This window comes from Nycticebus coucang, chromosome 11 (genome assembly GCF_027406575.1).
Source record: "Nycticebus coucang isolate mNycCou1 chromosome 11, mNycCou1.pri, whole genome shotgun sequence".
In the NCBI taxonomy this organism is placed as follows: Eukaryota; Metazoa; Chordata; class Mammalia; order Primates; family Lorisidae; genus Nycticebus; species Nycticebus coucang.
In genome coordinates, this window is record NC_069790.1 from 100,616,003 (window position 1) to 100,638,873 (window position 22,871).

At 46.3% G+C, this 22,871-nt stretch overlaps 1 protein-coding gene across 1 annotated transcript; it reads left to right on the top strand.

The window, feature by feature from the left end:
- Positions 1–702: 702 nt before the first annotated feature.
- SMKR1 (small lysine rich protein 1) lies at positions 703–22,471 on the top strand. The gene is made up of 2 exons (XM_053553388.1): positions 703–806; positions 21,843–22,471. Exons 1-2 carry the CDS (start codon positions 804–806, stop codon positions 22,038–22,040), a joined length of 201 nt encoding a protein of 66 aa, XP_053409363.1. The 5' UTR covers positions 703–803; the 3' UTR covers positions 22,041–22,471.
- Positions 22,472–22,871: the final 400 nt, after the last annotated feature.

Below are 22,871 nucleotides of genomic sequence, written 5' to 3' on the forward strand. Positions count from 1 at the left end.
CTGGGTTCTACACTCCAGGCTGGCTGATGGAATAGACTCCGTTTATTCTCACAGTGAAGAGCAAGAGCAAGAAACGAAATGAATTTACCCCTCCTGCACAGATGTGATGTAATTCACAAGTCACATTTAACTGGCCAAAGCAGTTCACAGGGACAAACCTAGTATTGGTGCAGTGACGTTTACTCCACCTGCAGAAGGGCAACCTACATTACACCCTTACAGAGGAGGAAGTGTATAATCAGAAACAAGCATTTAACATCTACCACCGTTACATTATACTGTTTTTATTCAGAAGCTAAATATGGCCTAAAAGGCTAAATATAGAGGCTAGATTAGCAATTCTGAATCACTACTGCTCCTTTCCGGGTTCTCTGCTTTGCAGAAAAAAAGCCTAGAACTACATTTCCTGGAATGGTTTGTCCCTATAGTCCCCCACCCTGGCTGCGGACAGGGTCCTTGTCCTGTTAGGAACTGGGTGGCAGAGCAGGAGGTGAGCAGAGGTCAGTGACGGAGATTCATCTATATTTACAGCCGCTCTCTGTTGCTTACATCCCTGCCTGAGCCCCGCCCCCTGTTAGATCAGTGGTGGCATAAGATTCTCATAGGAGTGAGAACCCTATTGTAATCTGTAGATGCAAGGGATCTAGGTTGTGCTCTCTTTATGAGAATCTAATGCCTGATGATCAGGGGTGGAGCTGAGGACAGAAGCAACACACTTCGGACGTGACTGTCTTCCATCACCCCCAGGCCAGGACCATCTAGTTGCACGAAATCAAGCCCAGGGCTCTCACTGATTCTGCATTATGGTGAGTTATATAATTATTTCATTATACATATAATGGAGTGTAATAATAATAGAAATAAAGTGCATGATAAATGTAATGCACCTGGTTTGGTGCCTGTAGCTCAAGTGGCTAAGGCGCCAGCCACATACACCAGAGCTGGTGGGTTCGAATCCAGCCCGGGCCTGCCAAACAACAATGACAACTACAACCCAAAAAAAATAGCTGGGCGTTGTGGCGGGCACCTATAGTCCCAACTAACTACTTGGGAGGCTGGGGCAAGAGAATCGCTTAAGCCAGGAGTTAGAGGTTGCTGTGAGTTGTGATACCATGGCACTCTACCCAGGGTGACAACTTGAGGCTCTGTCTCAAAATAAATAAATAAATAAATAAATAAATAAATAAATGTAATGCAGTTGAATGATTCTGAAATCACTCCCTACCAAGGTCCATGGAAAAATTGTCTTCCACAAAACCTGTCCCTGGTGCCAAAAAAGTTGGTGACCATTTTTTTACCCTGCATGATTGCAGGTTAAAGTTTACCAGCAGAGGGAACTCACAAGATTTAGAAGGGGAAAGAGAAGCCATTATCCTCTGCAGCAGTTACAACCAGAAGTTTAGGTAGACATGAATCCTAGAAGCTCCCCAGTGAGCTCTTGAGATTGGTGATGCGACTTTGTTAGGGATCCTTGGGAATTTCAGGAGCATTTCAAATGCAGTGAGCAATGAGAACCATCATTCCAGTGCTTTATGCTGACATTGTCAGTTGTGGCTTTTTTGGTTGCAGCCGTCGTTGTTTGGAGGGCCCAGGCTGGATTCAAACCCGCCAGCTCAGGTGTATGTGGCTGGTGCCTTAGCCGCTTGAGCCACAGGAGCTGAGCCAGTTGTGGCTTTTTTGATTCTCCTTGCCCACAGGGTCCCCAGCTCTTCCACCTACAATAATCATTGTTACATAAAGACAGTGCTATAGTCTGTTTCTCCTCCAAGTAGTTGTGGTGAGTTTGAATTCTCTCCTCTAGTCCTTCTTTTTTGTTTGTTTTTTTTTGAGACAGAGTTTCACTGTATTGCCCACAGTACAGTGCCATGGTGACACACAGCTCACAGCAACTTCCAACTCCTAGGCCCAGGCGATTCTCTTGCCTCAGCCTTCCAAGTAGCCGGGACTACAGGCGCCTGAGAATGAATTTTCTAAATGTTTGGCTATTCTAATAATCTCCTTAAAATAAATGTTAAACCTCAATATTTGGAAACAGATTATTCTATGGAAATATGTTGCAATGGACTGAATGTTTATGTTCCCCTCAAATTCATATGGTAAAATCCTACTCCCCCCAAAATGATGGGGCCTTTGAGAGGTGATTAGGTCATGGGGATGGAGCCCTTGGGAATGTGATTATCACCCTTATACAAGAAGTCTGAGAGAGACTCACTCTCTTCAACCATGAAAAGACAACAAAAAAGCACTGTCTGTCTATGTGTCAGAAAGCTGGCTGTCACCACATTCCAGATCTACCTCGACCTTGAACTTCCCAGACCTAAGAACTGAGAAAAATTAATTTCCATTGTTGATAAGCTATACAGTTTATGGTATTTTGTTATAGCAACCCAAACAGACTAAGACATACATTCTTTTTTTTTTTTAGAGACAGAGTCTCACTTTATTGCTCTCAGTAGAGTGCTATGGTGTCACAGCTCACAGCAACCTCCAACTCCTGGGCTTAGGCGATTCTCTTCCCCAAGCCTCACGAGTAGCTGGGATTACAGGCGCCTGCCAGAACGCCCAGGTATTTTTTGTTGCAGTTTAGCCGGGGCTGAGTTTGAACCCACCACCCTCTCAGTACATGGGGCCGGCGCCCTCCCCACTAAGCCACATGTACCGCCCAAGACATACATTCTTGAGGTGAAAGGGATCAGAGGTTATGCAGGCCAGTCTCCACCCAATGCAAGAGTTCCTTTACTACCGGCCCCTAAGTAGTCATCGAGCCTCTAATGTTCTTTCTAAGAAAGAGCCTCACTGCTTCGCCACATTGAGTAAATTGACAAAATACTATCAACTCTGGTATTATTTGGGGCAGAAAAGTCATGAATACATTTATGAAATCCCCAAATCAAACCTTAGCTATTAGTTTCACCTTCTTCCCCACTCTATTCATTTCCTAAGGCTGCTGTGACAAGTTACAAGAAACTGGGTGGCTTAAAACCACAGAAATTTATTTCCCAGAGTCCTGGAAGCCAGAAGTGTGCAATCAGGTGTCACTAGGACTGCGACAAAGGCTCTAGGGGGAAAGCCATTACTTACCTCTTCCAGCTTCTCTCTCAAAACTTTCTCCATTTTCTGTCATAAAGATACGTGCAATTACATTTAGGGCCCACGTGGATACTCTAGGATAAACTCCTCTTCTAATGCCCCTGAACTTAATCACATCCATAGAAGGTAATAACCACAGTTGCCAAAGAATTAGAATGTGGACATTATCTTTTTGTTGAGTCACCATTCAATCCACTACCTCCACTAACATTCATCAAAAACCTAACAAACAGGGCGGTGCCTATGGCTCAGTAGGTAAGGCGCCGGCCCCATATGCCAAGGGTGATGGGTTCGAACCCAGCCCCAGCCAAACCGCAACAAAAAAATAGCCGGGCATTGTGGTGAGCACCTGTAGTCCCAGCTACTCGGGAAGCTGAGGCAAGAGAATCACCTAAGCCCAGGAGTTGGAGGTTGCTGTGAGCCATGTGACGCCATGGCACTCTACCAGGGCAATAAAGTGGGACTTCGTCTCTACCAAAAAAAAAAAAAAAAAAAAAACCTAACAAACAGGCTCAGCACCTGTAGCTCAGCGGCTAGGGCTCCAGCCACATACAAAGGAGTTGGCAGGTTTGAATCCAACCTGGGCCTGCCAAACAACAATGACAATTACAAACAAAAAATAGCCGGGCGTTGTGGCAGGCGCCTGTAATCCCAGCTACTCAGGAGGCCGAGGCAAGAGGATCACTTGAGCCCAAGAGTTTGAGGCTGTGAGATGTGACACCACGGCACTGTACCCAGGACAACATAGTGAGACTCTGTCCCAAGAACAAACAAACAAAAAAACCCGAACAAACAGCAAATTAATTCATGTCTTCCTTTCTGTAATGGTGTGAGGTAAGTCCCAGGTGAAGCTGTTTTTGTGGCAGCTTTGAACAAGGGTGGCAGGTTCGAACCCAGCCCCAGCCTAACTGCAACAAAAATAGCCGAATGTTGTGGTGGACGCCTGTAGTCCCAGCTACTCAGGAGGCTGAGGCAAGACAATCGCCTAAGCCCAAGACCTGGAGGTTGCTGTGAGCTATGACGCCACAGCACTCTACCAAGGGTGACAAAGTGAAACTCTGTCTCTAAAAAAAAAAAAAAAAATTGATGTTGTCAAAGGAAATCAAGTAAAGAAAGATTTTCAGGCTTGCGTAAGGGATGTGATATGAGGAAGCAGGTTTCCAATTGAAGAATACATTTTATGTATTTATTGGTATTTTTATTAAGAATATACATGTAAAAAATGCAGAGAACATAAGAGCACACAAAGAAAAATGTTATCTTCTCCCATCCAGATCCCTATCTTATTCCCCACAAATAATTATACTATCCTTGTTCTTTTTCTAATCCTTTCAGAAAATGCCCATAATACTCACCCATCTTCTCCCGACAATAGGGAACACAGTACACTGTTTTATACTTTCTTTTTATCACTCATCTTTCCATATTAATATTCTTTTGTGACTATTGATTATGATTATCATTTAATAATATAAAATATGATTATAAAACATGATTACAGTTACTAATAATTAAATTATTCTTCCCCAACATTGCCTGAATATATTTTTCAGCCAAGAAGAGTAAAGATGGGAAGAATTGGGGGGGAGGGTGTGCCTGTGTGCGCTGTGGTAGGAAAGGGGTTAAGGGACAGCCACTCAATTCCCATGGCAATAGATCAAAACAGGCTGAAATATAATTTCCTCCCAGCAGTTCTTCTGATTATTCAGGTTTCCAAATCCTGTACATTTAATGAGATTAAACTTGTGTGTGTGACAGGGAGGTGTACAGGCTGTTTGCTCCATTAGTAACTAGATTAAATTTCAAAAGCAAAGATTTCAATTTTTTCTTTTAATTTATAGAAAAGAAAATAACCAAAGTGTTTCTAAGGAACTATAAGAGTACAAATGTCATCCGCCCTCTGTTCACACACCTTCAGTGACAATGACTTCTTTACTAAATAAGAAGGCGCCATCTGTCAACCCTTGCCTCCAAATAAAAGCATTACTTTGAACGTTCTGTAACTTTCTGTTCAAATGCTTAATGGAGCTGGCAGGACAAAAATTCTCCCCATGGATGCCTGTGAAAATACGTCTTCACCAGAAGATGTTATTTTACCCAGAAAAGACAGGACGGCATAAGCCCAGATAGACAGGGTGCCAGACCCAACTTGCAGAGATTGGGTGTAACATGAGACAAATAATTGACTCTGTCTATGCCTCAGATTCCCCATCTGCAAAATGGGGATAACATTTCTGCTTACTTTCCACAGTTGTGAGGATTGAGTATATATAATTAATATGTATAGATAGTGCTTAGAGTGTGCCATGAGATTAAAAAAAGTTGAAAAACACTGGCTTAGGTGGCGCCTGTGGCTCAGTGAGTAGGGCACCAGCCCCATATGCCGAGGGTGGCGGGTTCAAACCCAGCCCCGGCCACACTGCAACCAAAAAATAGCCGGGTGTTGTGGCGGGCACCTATAGTCCCAGCTGCTTGGGAGGCTGAGGCAAGAGAATCGCGTAAGCCCAAGAGTTAGAGGTTGCTGTGAGCCGTGTGACATCACAGCACTCTACCCAAGGGCGGTACAGTGAGACTCTGTCTCTACAAAAAAAAAAAAGAAAAACACTGGCTTAGAATAATGCTTGCTAGCGAGGTCAGGTGTGGTGGCTCATATCTATAATCCTAGCACTCTGGGAGGCCAAGGAAGGTAGATTGCTTGAGCTCAAAAGTTGAGCTTGACATCAAGAGCTCTACCAAAAATAGAAAAACTGGGCCAGGCGCTTGTAGCTCAGCAGCTAGGGTGCCAGCCGCATACACCAGAGCTGGTGGGTTTGCACCTAGCCTGCGCCTGCCAAACAATAATGACAACGGCAACCAAAAAATGGCTGGGCGCTGTGGCGGGTGCCTAAGCCCAGGAGCTGGAGGTTGCTGTGAGCTGTGACACCACTATACTCTACTGAGGGCGATAAAGTGAGACTCTGTCTCTAAAAAAAAAGAAAAGAAAAACAAGTTGATAAACTCACCATCCAAATTTAAAACTTCTGGCAGTGCCCATTGCTCAGTGGATAGGGCACTGGCCATATACACCCAGGCTGGAGGGTTCAAACCCGGCCCGGGCCAGCTAAAGCAACAATGACAACTGCAACAACAACAACAACAACAACAACAACAACAACAAATAGCTGGGCATAGTGGTGGGCGCCTGTAGTCTCAGATACTTGGGAGGCTGAGGCAAGAGAATCGCTTAAACCCAGGAGTTGGGGGTTGCTGTGAGTGTGATGCTACAGCACTCTACCCAGGGCAACAGCTCGAGACTCTGTCTCAAGAAAAAAAAAAAATTAAAATTAAAATGCACAATACAAATGCCTACATACAATAACTAAGAAAATGCCATGAAGGCTACGTTGAACAGTTTGAGAATATTTCAGATTGTATATGAAACCAGCACATTGTACCCCTTGATTGCACTAATGTACACAGCTATGATTTAACAATAAAAAAAAAAAAAATTTCTTGGGCGGTGCCTGTGGCTCAAGGAGTAGGGCGCCGGTCCCATATGCTGGAGGTGGTCGGTTCAAACCCAGCCCCGGCCAAAAACCACAAAAAAAAAAAAATTTCTGCTCTTCAAAAGATACAGTTAGGGCAGCACCTGTGGCTCAGTGAGTAGGGCGCCAGCCCATATACCGAGGGTGGTGGGTTCAAACCCGGCCCCTGCCAAACTGCAACAAAAAAATAGCTGGGCGTTGTGGTGGGCACCTGTAGTCCCAGCTACTTGGGAGGCTGAGGCAGGAGAATCGCCTAAGCCCAGGAGTTGGAGGTTGCTGTGAGCTGTGTGAGGCCACAGCACTCTACCGAGGGCAATAATGTGAGACTCTGTCTCTACAAAAAAAAAAAAAAAAAGATACAGTTAAAAGAATGAAAAGCCGGGTGGCGCCTGTGGCTCAATGAGTAGGGCGCCGGCCCCATATGCCGAGGGTGGCGGGTTCAAACCCAGTCCCCGCCAAACTGCAACAAAAAAATAGCTGGGCGTTGTGGCGGGCGCCTGTAGTCCCGGCTGCTCGGGAGGCTGAGGCAGGAGAATCGCCTAAGCCCAAGAGTTAGAGGTTGCTGTGAGCCGTGTGATGCCATGGCACTCTATCTGAGGGCGGTACAGTGAGACTCTGTCTCTACCAAAAAAAAAAAAAAAAAAAAGTGAAAAGCCGGGTGGCGCCTGTGGCTCAGTGAGTAGGGCGCCAGCCCCATATGCCGAGGGTAGTGGGTTCAAACCCAGCCCCGGCCAAACTGCAACAAAAAAATAGCCGGGCGTTGTGGCGGGTGCCTGTACTCCCAGCTTCTCGGGAGGCTGAGGCAGGAGAATCGCGTAAGCCCAAGAGTTAGAGGTTGCTGTGAGCCGTGTGACGCCACGGCACTCTACTGAGGGCAGTAGAGTGAGACTCTGTCTCTACAAAAAAAAAAAAAAAAAAAAAGAATGAAAAGCCAAGCCACAGATCGGGACAAAATATTTTTAAATTATGTATCTTACAAAGGCCTATATTAAAAAAAACTTAACAACAATAACAAAAGGCCTATATTGTGAATAGAATTCTCAAAATACAATACAGTAGAAACTCCACGGTTGACCGTGTTGTAGCTGCCATGTAGTCTCAGCTACTTGGGAGGCTGAGGCAAGAGGATTACTTGAGGCCACGAGTTTGAGGTTGTTGTGAGCTGCGATGCCACGGCACTCTACCCAGGGCAACAGAGTAAGACTCTGTCTCAAAAAAATAAAAATAAGAATAGTGCTTGCTAAATACGAGTCTTCAATTAGTGGCCACAATTTCCCACTTCATTCTGTTCCCCCTCAAAAAATCCCCCAGCAAAAATAATAGCATTTTAATTCTTTAGATCAGGGACTGGCAAATTACAGCCATGGACCAACTGGCGTACTATCAGTTCTTATACAGCCCATGAGCTAAAAATGTCTTTTATGTTTTTAAACGGTTGGAAAAGAATCCAAAGAAGAAAAATATTTTCTGACACATTAAAGTTCTATGAAATCCAAATTTCATTATCTGTAATAGCTTTCCTGGAACATAGCCATGTTCTTTTTTTTTTTCTTTCTTTAGAGACAGGGTCTTGTTCTGTTGCCCAACCTAGAGTGCAGTGGCATAATCATAGGTCACTGTAATCTCAAACTCCTGGACTCGAGTGATCCTCCTACCTCATCCTCCCAAGAAGCTAGAGTCCCATGCTACAGGCACATGACATCACAACTAGCTAATTTTTATTTTTTTATTTAGCGATAAGGCCTTGCTGTATTTCCCAGTTGGTCTCAAACTCCTGACTTTAAGTGATCCTCCTGCCTCAGCCTCCCAAAGTGCTGGGATTACAAGCATGAGCCACAGTACCCAACCCATGATCAGTTGTTCACATGTTGTCTGGGCAGGCATGCATCACTCAACGATGGAAATACTTCATGGGAAATGTGGCATTAGGTAGTTTTGTTGTGAAAACACCATCGAGCCTACCTACACAAAGCTAGGGAGGCTGTGTGGTAGGTCCTATTGCTCCTGCACTACAAACCTGTACAGTAGGTTACCGTACTGAATGTTGCAGGCAACTGTAGCACAATGGTGTTTGTGTATCTAAACATATCTAAACCCATAAAAGGTACAGTAAAAATGTGGCATAAAAGATAAAAAGTGCTACACCTGAATAGGGCACTTACAGTGAAGGCATCTTACGGGAGTAGAAGGTGCTCCAGGTGAGGGCGTGTGAATGTGAAGCCCTGGGACGTTACTGTACATTATTTTACACTTTATAAACACTACTTACTTAGGCTATGCTAAATTTCCTTTTTTTTGTAGAGACAGAGTCTCACTTTGTGGCCCTCGGTAGAGTGCCATGGCCTCACACAGCTCACAGCAACCTCCAACTCCTGGGCTTAAGCGATTCTCTTGCCTCAGCCTCCCGAGTAGCTGGGACTACAGGCACCCGCCACAACACCCGGCTATTTTTTGGTTGCAGTTTGACCGGGGCCGGGTTTGAACCCACCACCCTCGGTATATGGGGCCGGTGCCTTACTGACTGAGCCACAGGCACCACCTACTATGCTAAATTTCTTATTTTATTTATTTTTTAAAGGCAGAGTCTCATTCTGTCCCCTGGGTTGCAACCTCAAATCCCAGTCAAGTGATTCTCCCACTTTAGCCTCCTGAATAGCTGGGACTACAGACGGGTGCCACCATGCCCAGATAAATAAAAACAAAGTTTTTCTGGGCCAGGCATGGTAGCTCACACCTGTAATCCTAGCACTCTGAGAGGCTGAGGTGGGTAGATTGCCTGAGCTCAGGAGTTCAAGACCAGCCTGACCAAGAGTGAGACCTCGTCTTTAAAAAAAAAAAAAAAAAAAGGCTTGGCACCTGTGGCTCAAGCAGCTAAGACACCAGCCACATACAAGTGAGCTGGTGGGTTCGAATCCAGCCCAGGCCCGCCAAACAATGGTTGCAACAAAAAAATAGCCAGGCGTTGTGGCGGATGCTGTAGTCCCAGCTATTTGGGAGGCAGAGGCAGGAGAATCGCTTGAGCCCAGGAGTTGGAGGTTGCTGTGAGCTGTGATGCCACAGCACTCTACTGAGGGTGACAGCTTGAGGCTCTGTCTCAAAAAAATAAATAAACATAAATAAAAGGAAAATAGCCAGGCATTGTGGCAAGTGCCTGTAGTCCCAGCTACTTGGGAGACTGAAGCAAGAGAATTGCTTAAGCCCCGGAGTTTAAGGTTGCTGTGAGCTGTGATGCTACAGCACTCTACCAAGGGGGACGAAGTGAGACTCTGTCTCAAAAAAATATTTTTTCATAAAGACCCACCTTCATAAATAAATTAATAGTATATTGACTCACTGCCCATAGCTCAGTAGTTAGGGCATGGTCACATACACTGGGGCTGGCAAGTTTGAACCCAGCCTGGGTCTGCTTAACAACAGTGACAACTACAACAACAAAAATAGCCGGGCGTTGTGGCAGACACCTATAGTCCCAGATACTTGGGAGGCTTAGGCAAGAGAATCATTTAAGCCCAAGAGTTTGAGGTTGCTGTGAGCTGTGACACCAAGGCACTCTACCGAGGGCGACATAGTGAGACTGTTTCAAAAAATAATAAAAATAAATACTATACATAAATAAAATTATGTATAATACCCCATCTCTTTAAATAAATACATAAATAAAACTTAAATTTTTTTACCTTTTAAACTTTTTTGTTAACTCAAAGACATAAACACACATATTAACCCAGGCCTACACAGGGTCAGAATCATGAAGACATCACTGGGTGATAGGAATTCCCAGTTCTATTAGAATCTTATGGGACCACTGTCATACGTGAAGTCCATCAGTGACCAAAATGTTATGCAGCACACAGCTGTGACTGCTTCTGTGCTACACCAGCAGAGTTCAGTAGTTGTATAAAGAGGACATAAGACCCACTGACTATCTGGCTCTTTACAGAGTTTGCTGTAAATAATCCTCTCCTAAGTCTGCTGCAGTTGGTCTGACCATCGCCAAGTTCTCACTGCTGAGACTCTAGCAACCTACCAGAGTAAAGTACCTACACAGCACCTTTCATTTTTTCTGTAACTTCTTCAATATTAGGGTCATAATGGGTAAGGGGTTATGTGTGAAGCAAATGCCATGCTATAGTGTTGCATTTAATAAAATACAACAAGAAAGAAAAATAAAGGAAGGAAGACACTGCCAGGGTAGAAAGAGGAAATAAAGTGTATCTTCTCAGAAAGATAGTGATAGAATATTCTAAGTTTGGATATTCTAAGAATGCATGCTTTAATTCTGGTACTTTTTAAAAAGAACAGCACGGTTACTTTTACTATTTATAAATAAGACACAAGGATGTGTATCATAAATGAAATTAATGCTATTCTGATGAAAGGTTGAATAGTTATCTAAATTTAACATCTTCTAATTTACATAGGAACATTTGTTCAGTTCTTGTGAAATAACCATTTCTCTTGAAGTCCTAAACATTAAGTGATTCACGAGTGAGCTGACATTTAGAAAAAGTGCGTATTTGGTCAATGATGGTATCTTCTGATTCCAGCAGTAGCCTGTGTGTTATAAAAAGTCTGCCTTCCGGGCGGCACCTGTGGCTCAGTCAGTAAGGTGCCGGCCCCATATACCGAGGGTGGCAGGTTCAAACCTGGCCCGGCTGAACTGCAACAAAAAAATAGCCGGGCGTTGTGGCGGGCGCCTGTAGTCCCAGCTACTTGGGAGGCTGAGGCAAGAGAATCCCTTAAGCCCAGGAGTTGGAGGTTGCTGTGAGCTATGTGATGCCATGGCACTCTACCTAGGGCCATAAAGTGAAACTCTGTCTCTACAAAAAAAAAAAAAAGTCTGCCTTCCACCCTCACACCCCAGCAGCCCTCTTCACCTCCCTGCAGGTCAGTGCTAAGGCTTTCTCCAGGGTAAAGGCTGAAGATTCCTTTGGCCAATGGAAAATAGTCCTGCCGGGCGGCGCCTGTGGCTCAGTCAGTAAGGCGCCGGCCCCATATACCGAGGGTGGCGGGTTCAAACCCGGCCCCGGCTGAACTGCAACCAAAAAATAGTTGGGCGTTGTGGTGGGCGCCTGTAGTCCCAGCTTCTCGGGAGGCTGAGGCAAGAGAATCGCTTAAGCCCATTGGAGGTTGCTGTGAGCTGTGTGATGCCACGGCACTCTACCAAGGGCCATAAAGTGAGACTCTGTCTCTACAAAAAAAAAGAAAGAAAATAGTCCTGCCAGTGAAGTCATTCTGATCATCACTAGACCTTCTGTGTCCTGCCTGTCCACTGGCGAAGCATGCTTTCTTGTGCTTTATACCTTTTAAAGTATGGCTTCCTGGAAACACTTTAATTCACAAAGCACCTTTCATTCTGTTCATTCTGTCGTGTCACCTTCCCAGCAATCCCAGGGGGAAAAGTGAAGCTCAGAGAATTGCCCAAAATTGCACAACTAAGTAGTTAAGCCAAGACTTGAACCCCCACCTTCTGGCCTCAACTGCAGCGCACCTTCCTGAGTAATTTTAGTGCATAACAGCACAGGCTGGACAGACAGAGTGGGCTCTGACTCTGTGTGAACCAGGGTGAGTTATTCTCTGTGACCTCATGTGCGGAGTGCAGCACATAATAAAACTATCACACTAGCTAACTGAAGTCACAATGCCATGATGTGAGCAAAGTGTTCAGCCAGCTGCCTGACATCAGGGTCCCTTCAACATCAGCTAGTATTTGCTCTACTGTCAGGATAAGAGTCTGGTCTAAAATGATGTGGGGGGCTGGGCTTGGTGACGCATGCCTGTAATCCCAGCACTTTGGGAGGCTGAGGAGGGAAAATTGCTGGATGTGCACAATGCTCAAGACCAGTCTGAGCAAGGAGATCATTTGAGGCCAGGAGTTCAAGACCAGACTGGGCAATATAATGTGGCCCTGTTTCTATAAAAAAAATTAAATAAAAATTATAAAAAATTTGTATAAAAAAATCTATTCCAGGGCAGCACCTGTGGCTCAAGGAGTAGGTCGCCGGTCCCATATGCCAGAGGTGGCGGGTTCAAACCTAGCCCTGGCCAAAAAAAAAAAAATCTATTCCAGGGTGGTGACTGTGGTTCAGTGGGTAGGGCACCGGCCCCATATACCGAGGGTGGCGGGTTCAAACCCGGCCCCAGCCAAACTGCAACAAAAAAATAGCCGGGCGTTGTGGCGGGCGCCTGTAGTCCCAGCTAGTCGGGAGGCTGAGGCAAGAGAATCGCCTAAGCACAGGAGCTGGAGGTTGCTGTGAGCTGTGATGTCATGGCACTCTACTGAGGGTGACAAAATGAGACTCTGCCTCTAAAAATAAAAATAAAATCTGGGCGGCGCCTGTGACTCGGTCGGTAAGGCGCCAGCCCCATATACCGAGGGTGGCAGGTTCAAACCCAGCCCCGGCTGAATTGCAACCAAAAAAATAGCCGGGCGTTGTGGCGGGCGCCTGTAGTCCCAGCTACTTGGGAGACTGAGGCAAGAGAATCACTTAAGCCCAGGAGTTGGAGGTTGCTGTGAGCTGTGTGATGCCATGGCACTCTACCGAGGGCCATAAAGTGAGACTCTGTCTCTACAAAAAATAAATAAATAAATAAATAAAATCTATTCCAGTAAATATGGTAGATAGGCAAACAAAGGACTAAATAAAACGATGTGGTGTCCAGAAAGAGACTGATACAAGAGAATTTCTAAAGGATATCCAGGCCTGAGTGGTGGACTCATTCAATGGACAGAGGTGAGCTAGAGCAGATGAAGTGTGGGAATCTGGAGCAGTGGAGCCTCTACTGCAGCAGAGAAGTCTTCAGTGCCGGGACTGTTTAATGCAGGCTGAGGGTGAGAGCTCTGAGAGAGGCCATTCTTCACCATAGAGACTGTGTCATCCCAACAGCAGTAGTCACTGATGTTACTAAATGAGTCAGCATGAGAAGACACTGAGCAGGGCACAGGGCTGAGGACTAGACTTCAAGATCAGCTGCCACTTAGTGTTCAGCAGGAGACAGATGGGCACTTGAGGAGTAAGTGAGGTCAGGATGTGTCAGGAGCATCCTGCATGTCCCCCAAACAAGTGAGGGGGACCTAAAGAGGGAGGGAGGGGGGAAGCAGCATTAACTCAGGTTCAGAGGCCAGTGAGAACAAGGTTTCTGGGCTTGGCAGAACAAAGGGGTTTTCACCCAGCTGCCACAGGAAGAGACCCAGGAAGAAAATACAAGGAAATACAATATGAAATGGCCAATGAAAAAAGCACGCAGGCTCAGCACCTGTGGCTTAAGCAGCTGAGGCGCCAGCCACATACACCTGAGCTGGTGGGTTCAAATCCAGCCCGGGCCCGCCAAACAACAATGAGGGCTGCAACCAGAAAATAGCGGGCATTGTGGTAGGTGCCTGTAGTCCTAGCTACTGGGGAGGCAGAGGCAGGAGAGCCGCTTGAGCCCAGGAGTTGGAGGTTGCTGTGAGCTGTGATGCCACAGCACTCTTCCCAGGGGGACAGCTCAAGGCTCTGTCTCAAAAAAATTAAAATTAAAATTAAAAAACCAGCATGACAGATTGACAGAGACCACAGAAAAAAGGAAAGTTGTATAACTTGGAACCTTTAGTAGCATTTTTTTCTGGGTTCTCCCTATTTTCATTTTGTACTGAGCCATACAAATTATACAACCAGCCCTGGACCTGTGTAAGGACAGCCACAATCAGGATGGAAGATATTTCCATGACCCCTAAATTTTCCTCTTAACCCTTTGCAGGGTCAATCCCTCCATGGCACTGCCCGACTACTGGTTTACTTTTAAAACAACTGAATTTTAAACCCTGCAGCAGGGCTCTGGGGATCTAGAACTCAGTAAAAGCATTTAGGAGTGATCCCAATTGAGGTTAACTGGGGGAGTTGAGATGACCCAGAGAAGTGTAAGCAAGGAGTATGGACCGCCCCGTCCAGGGATTAAGATAGTAGGACAGGAAGAGGAGCAGCACAGGCAGGGAGGAGAGGAATTTACCATATCAAGAGCATATGGACGCATGAAAAACAGCCAGATAAAAGTAATCGGAACTTAGGTTTGCTTTGTCAGTGGATTGGGAAAAGCATAAGAACCTAGAATATAAATATTCCCCTTCGGAAGCTAGTTGGTCTTTTAAGAGAAACCAAACCACACGCCTTATCCTTGTTTGCAGAGCCTTTTAGGACCTACCCCTGCTTCCTGTTGTAGTCTTCTCCAGTCCCTAATTTTGGCATAGTTGAGTGCTCCTTGTCATCCAGATCTCAGACACAAAGTCACGTCCTCAGAGCGGCCATCCCCAATCACCAATCTAAAAGGGCACCAGTGGTCACACCAATGGAATACACGCAATGCTACACCGTTCTGTCCCCAACACTTTTAATGTCTGCCACGCCCTACATGTCGCCAGCGGCTGCTTCCTCCAGAAAGCCCTTAAGAACAAGTACAGGGTATCCCCAAAGTCGCCATACATAGGGAAAATGGGAAGTTGTAGCTAAATGTACCTTTATTTACAAAATACTCATTACAAAATTTTACCAAACAAGAGGTGGCCACTACGTAGAGAAGACTATTTCGGGATACCTGGGTATAGGCTCTCCCCCTCTCCTTCCTCCTTCGTTACTCTTGGGGCCTGTACCCGGCTCTTCTGCAAATACTTCCATGTTATTCTCACTTCACCCTCAAAGTCCTTACTCTTGTTTTCCAAAAGAGGTCAAGGGTCTCTGATGACTTTTCCACGTCCGGCTGAGTGAGTGGCGGACCCCGCACTCTCTCTCAGCCCAGCCGGCGACTCCACACCCTCCCGAGCGCCGCCCGCCCCTCTCCGGGACGCCCCAGCTCCGAACCCGGGTCCAGGAGCGCGCGGCCGTCGTCGCGGTCTCGCGAAGGTTGGGCCCCGTGGCGCCGGAGGGCAGGCGAGCGAGCGCGCGGCCCGGGCGCCCGGGCAACCGGTAAACACTGCGAGCCCCGCCCCCGCGGCGCGCTCCCGGCGTTTGTGCGCGCGGCCTTGGAGCGCCGTGCGGGTGCCCGGCGAGGGCGAGCGGAGCTGAGCGTCCCGGCAGCGCGGTGGCCCGCGGGGCCCTGAGCTTGCCGCGCTCCGTTGAGCGCTTCGGTCCAGTCGTGCAGCGCAGCGAGTGCGGGCTCCTGCGAGGCGAGGCCTGGCTCCGAGCGGGCGGCTGTTCGCCGGCGAGGGCCGAGAGGCGGGCCGGGTGCTCAGCAGGCAAGAGCGCTAGGGCACTGTCCCCGGGGGATGCGCAGAGCTCGGGCCACCTCCTGCGCTTCAGGACCCAAACTCATGTCGCACGCGCCTGCTCGGCTGAGAGAGGAATTGCCATGGTAATACCCGTCTTTCCCGAGTACTAGGGGTGCCCAGGCGCTCGCTCTGTGTGGTCCCAGGCCGCCTCCTGGAGGCGCGCCCTCGGCGAGCGCATCTCCCCTCTCCGCGGCTGGTGTCCAACCCAGCCATCTGGACGCTGGCGGAGAGATTAGAGATACAGGGGGTCCCCAGCGGTCTGCGCCTGTCCAGGGGGACAGCAGCCGCAGAGGCAGGCTGAGCCCTTTTTCTGTGAGTTGGTTGGGTTGAATTCCTTGGCTCTGCCGAGAAACTTTGACTTAGAGGTGGTTTATGTGTGGGAAATAAAGGGAGGACCGTAGCGCGGTGTGTCCCCCAAGGCGCCAGTACCTACCCACAGCGACTGGTCCCGACTGCCCTGGCACCCAGCGAGGGACTCGCTGCAGGCTCAGGAAGAAGAAGGTGAGGTTGTTCTTCAGTTTTCATCCAGTCGCTTGCAGCCTCATTCCCACTCCCACTGTTCTCTCCAGAAGAACTGCCACGGTGTCGCCCTACTCTAAGTCCTCAGGGAGGACTGAACTAAACGGAGCGCTCCGCCGCTAGAGCGTGGCGCGCAGAGCCCTTGAGAAAGGGGTCTCAGTCTCTTGAACTTTGTCTACCATGTTACCTTCTCTGCTGAGAGAAAACAGCCTCCACTAGAGGCTCCCTCCCACACTAGACCCACGTTTTTCTGGAAGCCTCCTTGCACTTGACCTATCTGGAGCTTTTGATCTGTTTTGTGACCCAGTTGTGCCTCCCGCCTTGTTATTCTAAAGCCCACCTCGTTCCCGGGCTGTGGGCTTTGCCCGTTGGCCCTGGGGAGCCTTACAGCTTACTCCCTTGACACTGTAGTGTAAAAATGTGATTGGTGAGTTTTTGTGTTCCTTTCAGTTTATTTCGGGTAAACATACTAAGTAAATATCCCTTGATTTAAATTCAGAGTCTTTCTTAGGTTACTTCACATGGTTGACATTGCCATTTTCTTTCGGGGATCTGGAGCAGAGTGGTGGACAAAGTTTTTAAGCTAATTGGCTTCCCCCTGCTCCTGGGATAAAGGTCTGCAGGCCAGAGTTGCACCCTGCCGGCCTTTCCTGCCTCAGCTCCTCTCTCTGGCGCCCTTGGCCACCTGTGCTTAGCCTCATTGACCTTTTTAGTTCGAGGATCCTTCCCCTGCATGTTCTTTCCAGCCTGAGAACCTTTATACAGGGTTTTTGCTCTGCCTGAATTCCCTACCCTCAGCCCACAGGCTGCTCTTCAAGAACCCTTCCTTCTTGTCCCAGAGGAGGTCAGCCTCTGGCCCTCCTGTGCTGTCATAATGCCATGTATTGTGGGCATTACAGGGCCCTTTCTTCACAGCATAGCCTGTGAGTAAATGTGTTTGTGATTTGGTGACTGATGTCTTTCTTCCCCATTGGTCTGCATCATGAGGGCAGTAACCCTGTCTGCTTTGCTTGTTGTCTAATAAGGAGGACCAGGTGCACAGTTGGGATTTTTAAAGTATTTGTTGAATGAGTGAAGGAAGGAAATACCTTAAAATTCAGAAAAGCAGAATTCACTTGCCTTCTGAATTCTGTTCTGCATTGCATCTCCATTGCTATTTATCCATTCACTCAGCAGAAATTGTATTCTTCCCAACAATGTACTAGATATTTGTCTATGCCAGGGAATTCAGTTATGAACTCCTAGAGCTGCTACTTAGGGAAACTAGCAATAAACACATAAACAATTACTATTAAATAGTGAAAAGTGCTGATGGAAGGAGATAGAAGATGACACTGCTGGGTGTTGTTGAGTCTTACAAATAAGGTTATCTGTACTCCCCTTGCTTGAGACAGTCCCAGTTTATGTTCCTTTATGTTTCTTGAATTGTCTTAGTTTGGGCAATAAATTATATGGTCACCTAGTTATAGGCTGAGTATAGACACAGTGTCAGTGAGGTTTCTCTAAACAGGTGATATTTTAGCAGAGGCCAGCATAAAAAGAAACAAATTGTGCCCCTTCAGTGAGATATCTTTTCATATCTTTTGACCATTGTTTATTGGGTGGCTTTCTTACTCTTGGGTTTTGAGAGTTCTTTTTCTTTTATTTCCTTGCTTATTTTCTATTTTTATTTCTTTGCTTTTTTTATTTTGTTTTGTTTTTGTTGTGACAGAGTCCCACCCTATGCCCCTGAGCACAGTGCAATGGTGTCCTAGCTCACTGCAATCTCAGACTCAGGCTATGGGCATCCTGATGCCTCAGCCTCTGGAAGCCACTGGGATTACAGGTGCTTATTTTTTTATGAGTCAGGGTCTCACTCTCAGGCAAGTCTCGAACTCCTGAGCTCAAGCAATTCTCCCTCAGCCTCCCACAGCGCTGGGATTACAGGTTGAGCCACCACACCCAGCATTTTGAGAGTTCTTAATTCTTTTTTTTTTTTTTGAGACAGAGTCTATGGTTAGAATGCTATGGCATCATAGCTCACAGCAACTTCAAACACCTGGGCTCAAGACATCCTCTTACTTCAGCCTCCCAGGTAGCTGGTACTACAGGTGCTCATCACAACATCAGGCTAGTTTTTCTATTTTTAGTAGAGATAGTGTCTTACGCTTGCTCAGGCCAGTCTTGAATTCCTGAGCTCGAGTAATCCACCCGTCTCGGACTCCACGAGTGCTATGATTACAAACATGAGCCACCCTACCTGGCTGGTTCTTTATTCTTAATATGAGCCTTTATCAGATATATGATTTCCAAATATTTTCTCCCAGTCTGTGGTTTGGCTTTTCATTCTTTTAACTGTTACTTTTGAAGAGCAGAAGTTTTAAATTTTCACGCTGAGTTTATCAACTTGTTTTGTTTTTTTTTTAGAGACAGTCTCACTTTATCATCCTCTATAGAGTGCTGTGGTGTCACAGCTCACAGCAACCTCAATTCCTAGGCTTAGGCAATTCTCTTGCCTCAGCCTCCCAAGTAGCTGGGTCTACAGGTGCCTACCACAACGCCCGACTATTTTTTTTCTTTTTTGCAGTTTGTCTGGGGCTAGTTCAAACCTGCCACTCTCGGTATATGGGGCCGGTGCCCTACCCACTGAGCCACAGGCACCACCCTATCAACTTGTTTTTAATGGATTGCAGGAAGAGCAAGAGCTACACAGAGAGGAGCTTGGAGAGCTGGGAACCAGAATAGAATCCTATGTGGCTGGGGCCAAGTGGTCTTCCTTAAGGAGTTTAGAGGGTTTTATTTATTTATTTTTGAGGCAGAGTCTCATTTTGTCGCCCTTGGTAGAGTGCTGAGGATAGGTGGGTAGGTGTCACAGCTCACAGCAACCTCCAACTCTGGGGTTAAGCCTCTTGCCTCAGCCTTCCAAGTAGCTGGGACTATAGGCGCCAGCCCCAACGCCTGGCTACTTTTTTGTTGTAGGTGTCATTGTTCCTGGTCTTGAACTCCTGAGCTCAGGCAATCCACCCACCTCAGCCCCCCAGAATACTAGGATTCCAGGCGTGAGCCACCATGCCTGGCCAAAGAGACACTTTTTTTTTCAGAGACAGAGCCTCAAGCTGTCGCCCTGGGTAGAGCACTGTGACATCACAGCTCACAGCAACCTCCAACTCCTGAGCTCAAGCGATTCTCCTGCCTCCGCCTCCCAACTAGCTGGGACTACAGGCGCTGTCCACAACACCCAGCTGTTTTTTTTTTTGTTTGTTTTGTTTTTTCTGGTTGCAGCCGTCATTGTTTGGTGGGCCTGGGCTGGATTCGAACCTGCCAGCTCAGGTGTATGTGGCTAGTGCCTTAGCCGCTTGAGTCATAGGCGTGGAGCCCAAAGAGACACTTATTAATAATACCCTTCCATCTGTTATTTTTGTATGTGTGAATCAGAGGACAAAGAGAAGTTCCACTCAGTTTTGTGCAGTTCTAGCAAAACGTTGGAAATAGGCTTTTTTCCAGATTAGGGTAGTATCTATTCATTGTTCCCAGAGGACGTTGACTTTATCGGGTAGTCACAGAAAGAGCACAGGTGTGGAGCCTGGTGGATGTCAGTTTGCACTTGCTGAGTAACGTTGCAGAGAGAGGAATAATACCGACCTAACTTGAATACAGCTCTGAGGATTAGTGGTAACAAAGATGGTAGTGCTTGCTGTCCCTGCTGTCACTGAATGCTTGCTGCATGTGAGATCCTGGGCTGAGCATCTTACATTTGTATCTCACTTAAGCCTCATGACTGCTTAATAAGCTAGCGACTACTTGCAAAAGAAGTCCCAAAATATATATTTGAATCCTGATTATCTAGTTTGTTTTTAACTTTTGTTGTGAAAATTTCTTTCTTTCTTTTTTTTTTTTTTTGAGACAGAGTCTCACTTTATCGCCCTAGGTAGAGTGCCATAGCATCATAGCTCACAGCAACCTCCAGCTCTTGGGCTTAGGTGATTCTCTTGCCTCAGCCTCCCGAGTAGCTGGGACTACAGGCACCCACCACAACACCGGCTATTTTTTTATTACAGTTTGGCCAGGGCCAAGTTCAAACCCGCCACCCTCTGTATATGGGGCCGGCGCCCTACTCACTGAGCCACAGGCACTGCCCTTGTTATAGGGGAACATTTCTAAACATACACAAAAATTGAATTATAAAATGAGTCTCCATATGCCCACTTCTCAGATTCAGAAATTATCAGGATTTTGCATTATTTGCTTTTTCTTTCTTTTGGGGAGGACAGCCGCGTTTTAAAGCACATCTCAGGCTTTCTTTCATGTCATCCCTACAGATGTCAGTGTGCATCTCTGAAACGTGTGAACCTTTTTTACTGTGGACCGATGCTATTATCAGACCTAACAATTAATAATTCCTTGATATAGGGCGGCGCCTGTGGCTCAGTCGGTAAGGTGCCGGCCCCATATACCAAGGGTGGCGGGTTCAAACCCGGCCCCGGCCAAACTGCAACCAAAAAATAGCTGGGTGTTGTGGCGGGCGCCTGTAGTCCCAGCTGCTCGGGAGGCTGAGGCAAGAGAATTGCTTAAGCCCAGGAGTTGGAGGCTGCTGTGAGCTGTGTGAGGCCACGGCACTCTACCGAGGGCCATAAAGTGAAACTCTGTCTCTACAAAAAAAAAAAAAATAATAATTCCTTGATATATTGCTAGATGGTAGAGAATTTTGTCAGTCAATTACGTACCCACAGTAAATACTGTTTCTTAGGCAAAGGCGACTTTTTTATATAGTTGTAAAATTCCATTATATTCCATTGCCAAAGAAACATTAAGAACTTTGTATAGCTGTCTAAAAAGCAACTCATTTTTTAAAGAATAAACATTTTAAAGTCAGCAAAAAAAATAATAATTCCTTGATATTATCCAGTTTTCTTGATTACCACCAAAATGTCTTTTTGCAGCTTGTTCAAATCAGACTGCAAACAAGGTCCATACCTTGCATTGGGTTGGGTCTGTTTTAATCTGGGGCATATAATAAATGTTTGTCAAATTAGATTTTAAGCGATTTCTGCCATTTCTTTTTTTTTTTTTTTGTAGAGACAGAGTTTCACTTTATGGCCCTCGGTAGAGTGCCGTGGCCTCACACAGCTCACAGCAACCTCCAACTCCTGGGCTTAGGCGATTCTCCTGCCTCAGCCTCCCGAGTAGCTGGGGCTACAGGCGCCGGCCACAACGCCCGGCTATTTTTTTCTTGCAGTTTGGCTGGGGCTGGGTTTGAACCCGCCACCCTCAGTATATAGGGCTGGTGCCCTGCTCACTGAGCCACAGGCGCCGCCCTGATTTCTGCCATTTCATACACACTTCATACACACTTTCTTTGTTGTACTGTTTTGATTGATTTCCTTCTAGGATTTTTTCCCCCTTAAGTTCAACATAGAAATGTTCAAAATTATGTCTCATGTATAAAATCTAATCCCGTTCACCCCTGTATTTATACTTTTCTTTGAAAGCCAGGTAAAGGGAAGAAAGGAAAAAGCCGGGGCAAGGCTCATGGGAAGAAGCAGAAGAAACCAGAAGTGGACATCCTCAGCCCAGCTGCAATGCTGAACCTCTACTACGTTGCCCACAATGTCGCTGACTGCCTGCACCTGCGTGGCTTCCGGTGGCCAGGTGCTCCCAAAGGGAAGAAAGGGAAAAGCAAGATTTAAGTGATGGCATTTCATGACACATCTCTGTTACAGAGATCAGAATGTGGGAAAGAGAAATCAGGATAATACAACTATATCAAAATAGACTTTACTGAAGACAACTTGAAATGTAAGCCAAGGGTGCTTTTCTGTGGCAGTTAATAATAAAGAAATGCAATTTACTTCTTCAGGTAGACCAGGCATGGTTAGACACTTTGATTTTTCAGAAGTTAAGGGGGGGGGAAATAGTCTGAGTAGTTCCTACCAAGTGTGATGGAATTGATTGTATGTTAAAAATTATTATAATCGTAATTCTGGGTCAGAATTAAACTTCGCTCTCAAAAGGCAGTTCTAGTTTGCATGAGCTATTTTCTGTTGCCAAAAGGGGTTTGTTATTTACAGAAGACATGGCAAAAAGCATAGCTTATACTTATGAACATTCCTCTCTTAGGCACTGTTTCCTTTTTAGTTTTTTTATTTTTCATGGAAAATAATAAACATTTTGTTTCTGTAATTTTCTTCTCAGCAGTCTGACTCTGTCTGATTTGAATTCACCACAGACTCCAGGGGAGACTAATTTGTCACTAACTGTTCTGACTTTGCCAGGTCAGAAAAGAGAAGACCGGGCTGAGTGCAGTGGCTCATGCCTGTTATCTGAGCATTCTAGGAGGCTGAAGCAGGTAGATTGCTTGAGATCACAAGTTTGAGACCAGCCTGAGCTAGAGTGAGACCCCATCTCTACTAAAAATGAAAAACTGAGGCAAAAGGATCACTTCAGCCCAAGTTTGAGGTTGCTGTGAGCTGTGACACCATGGCATTCTACCAAGGGCAACAAAGGGAGACTCTGTCTGA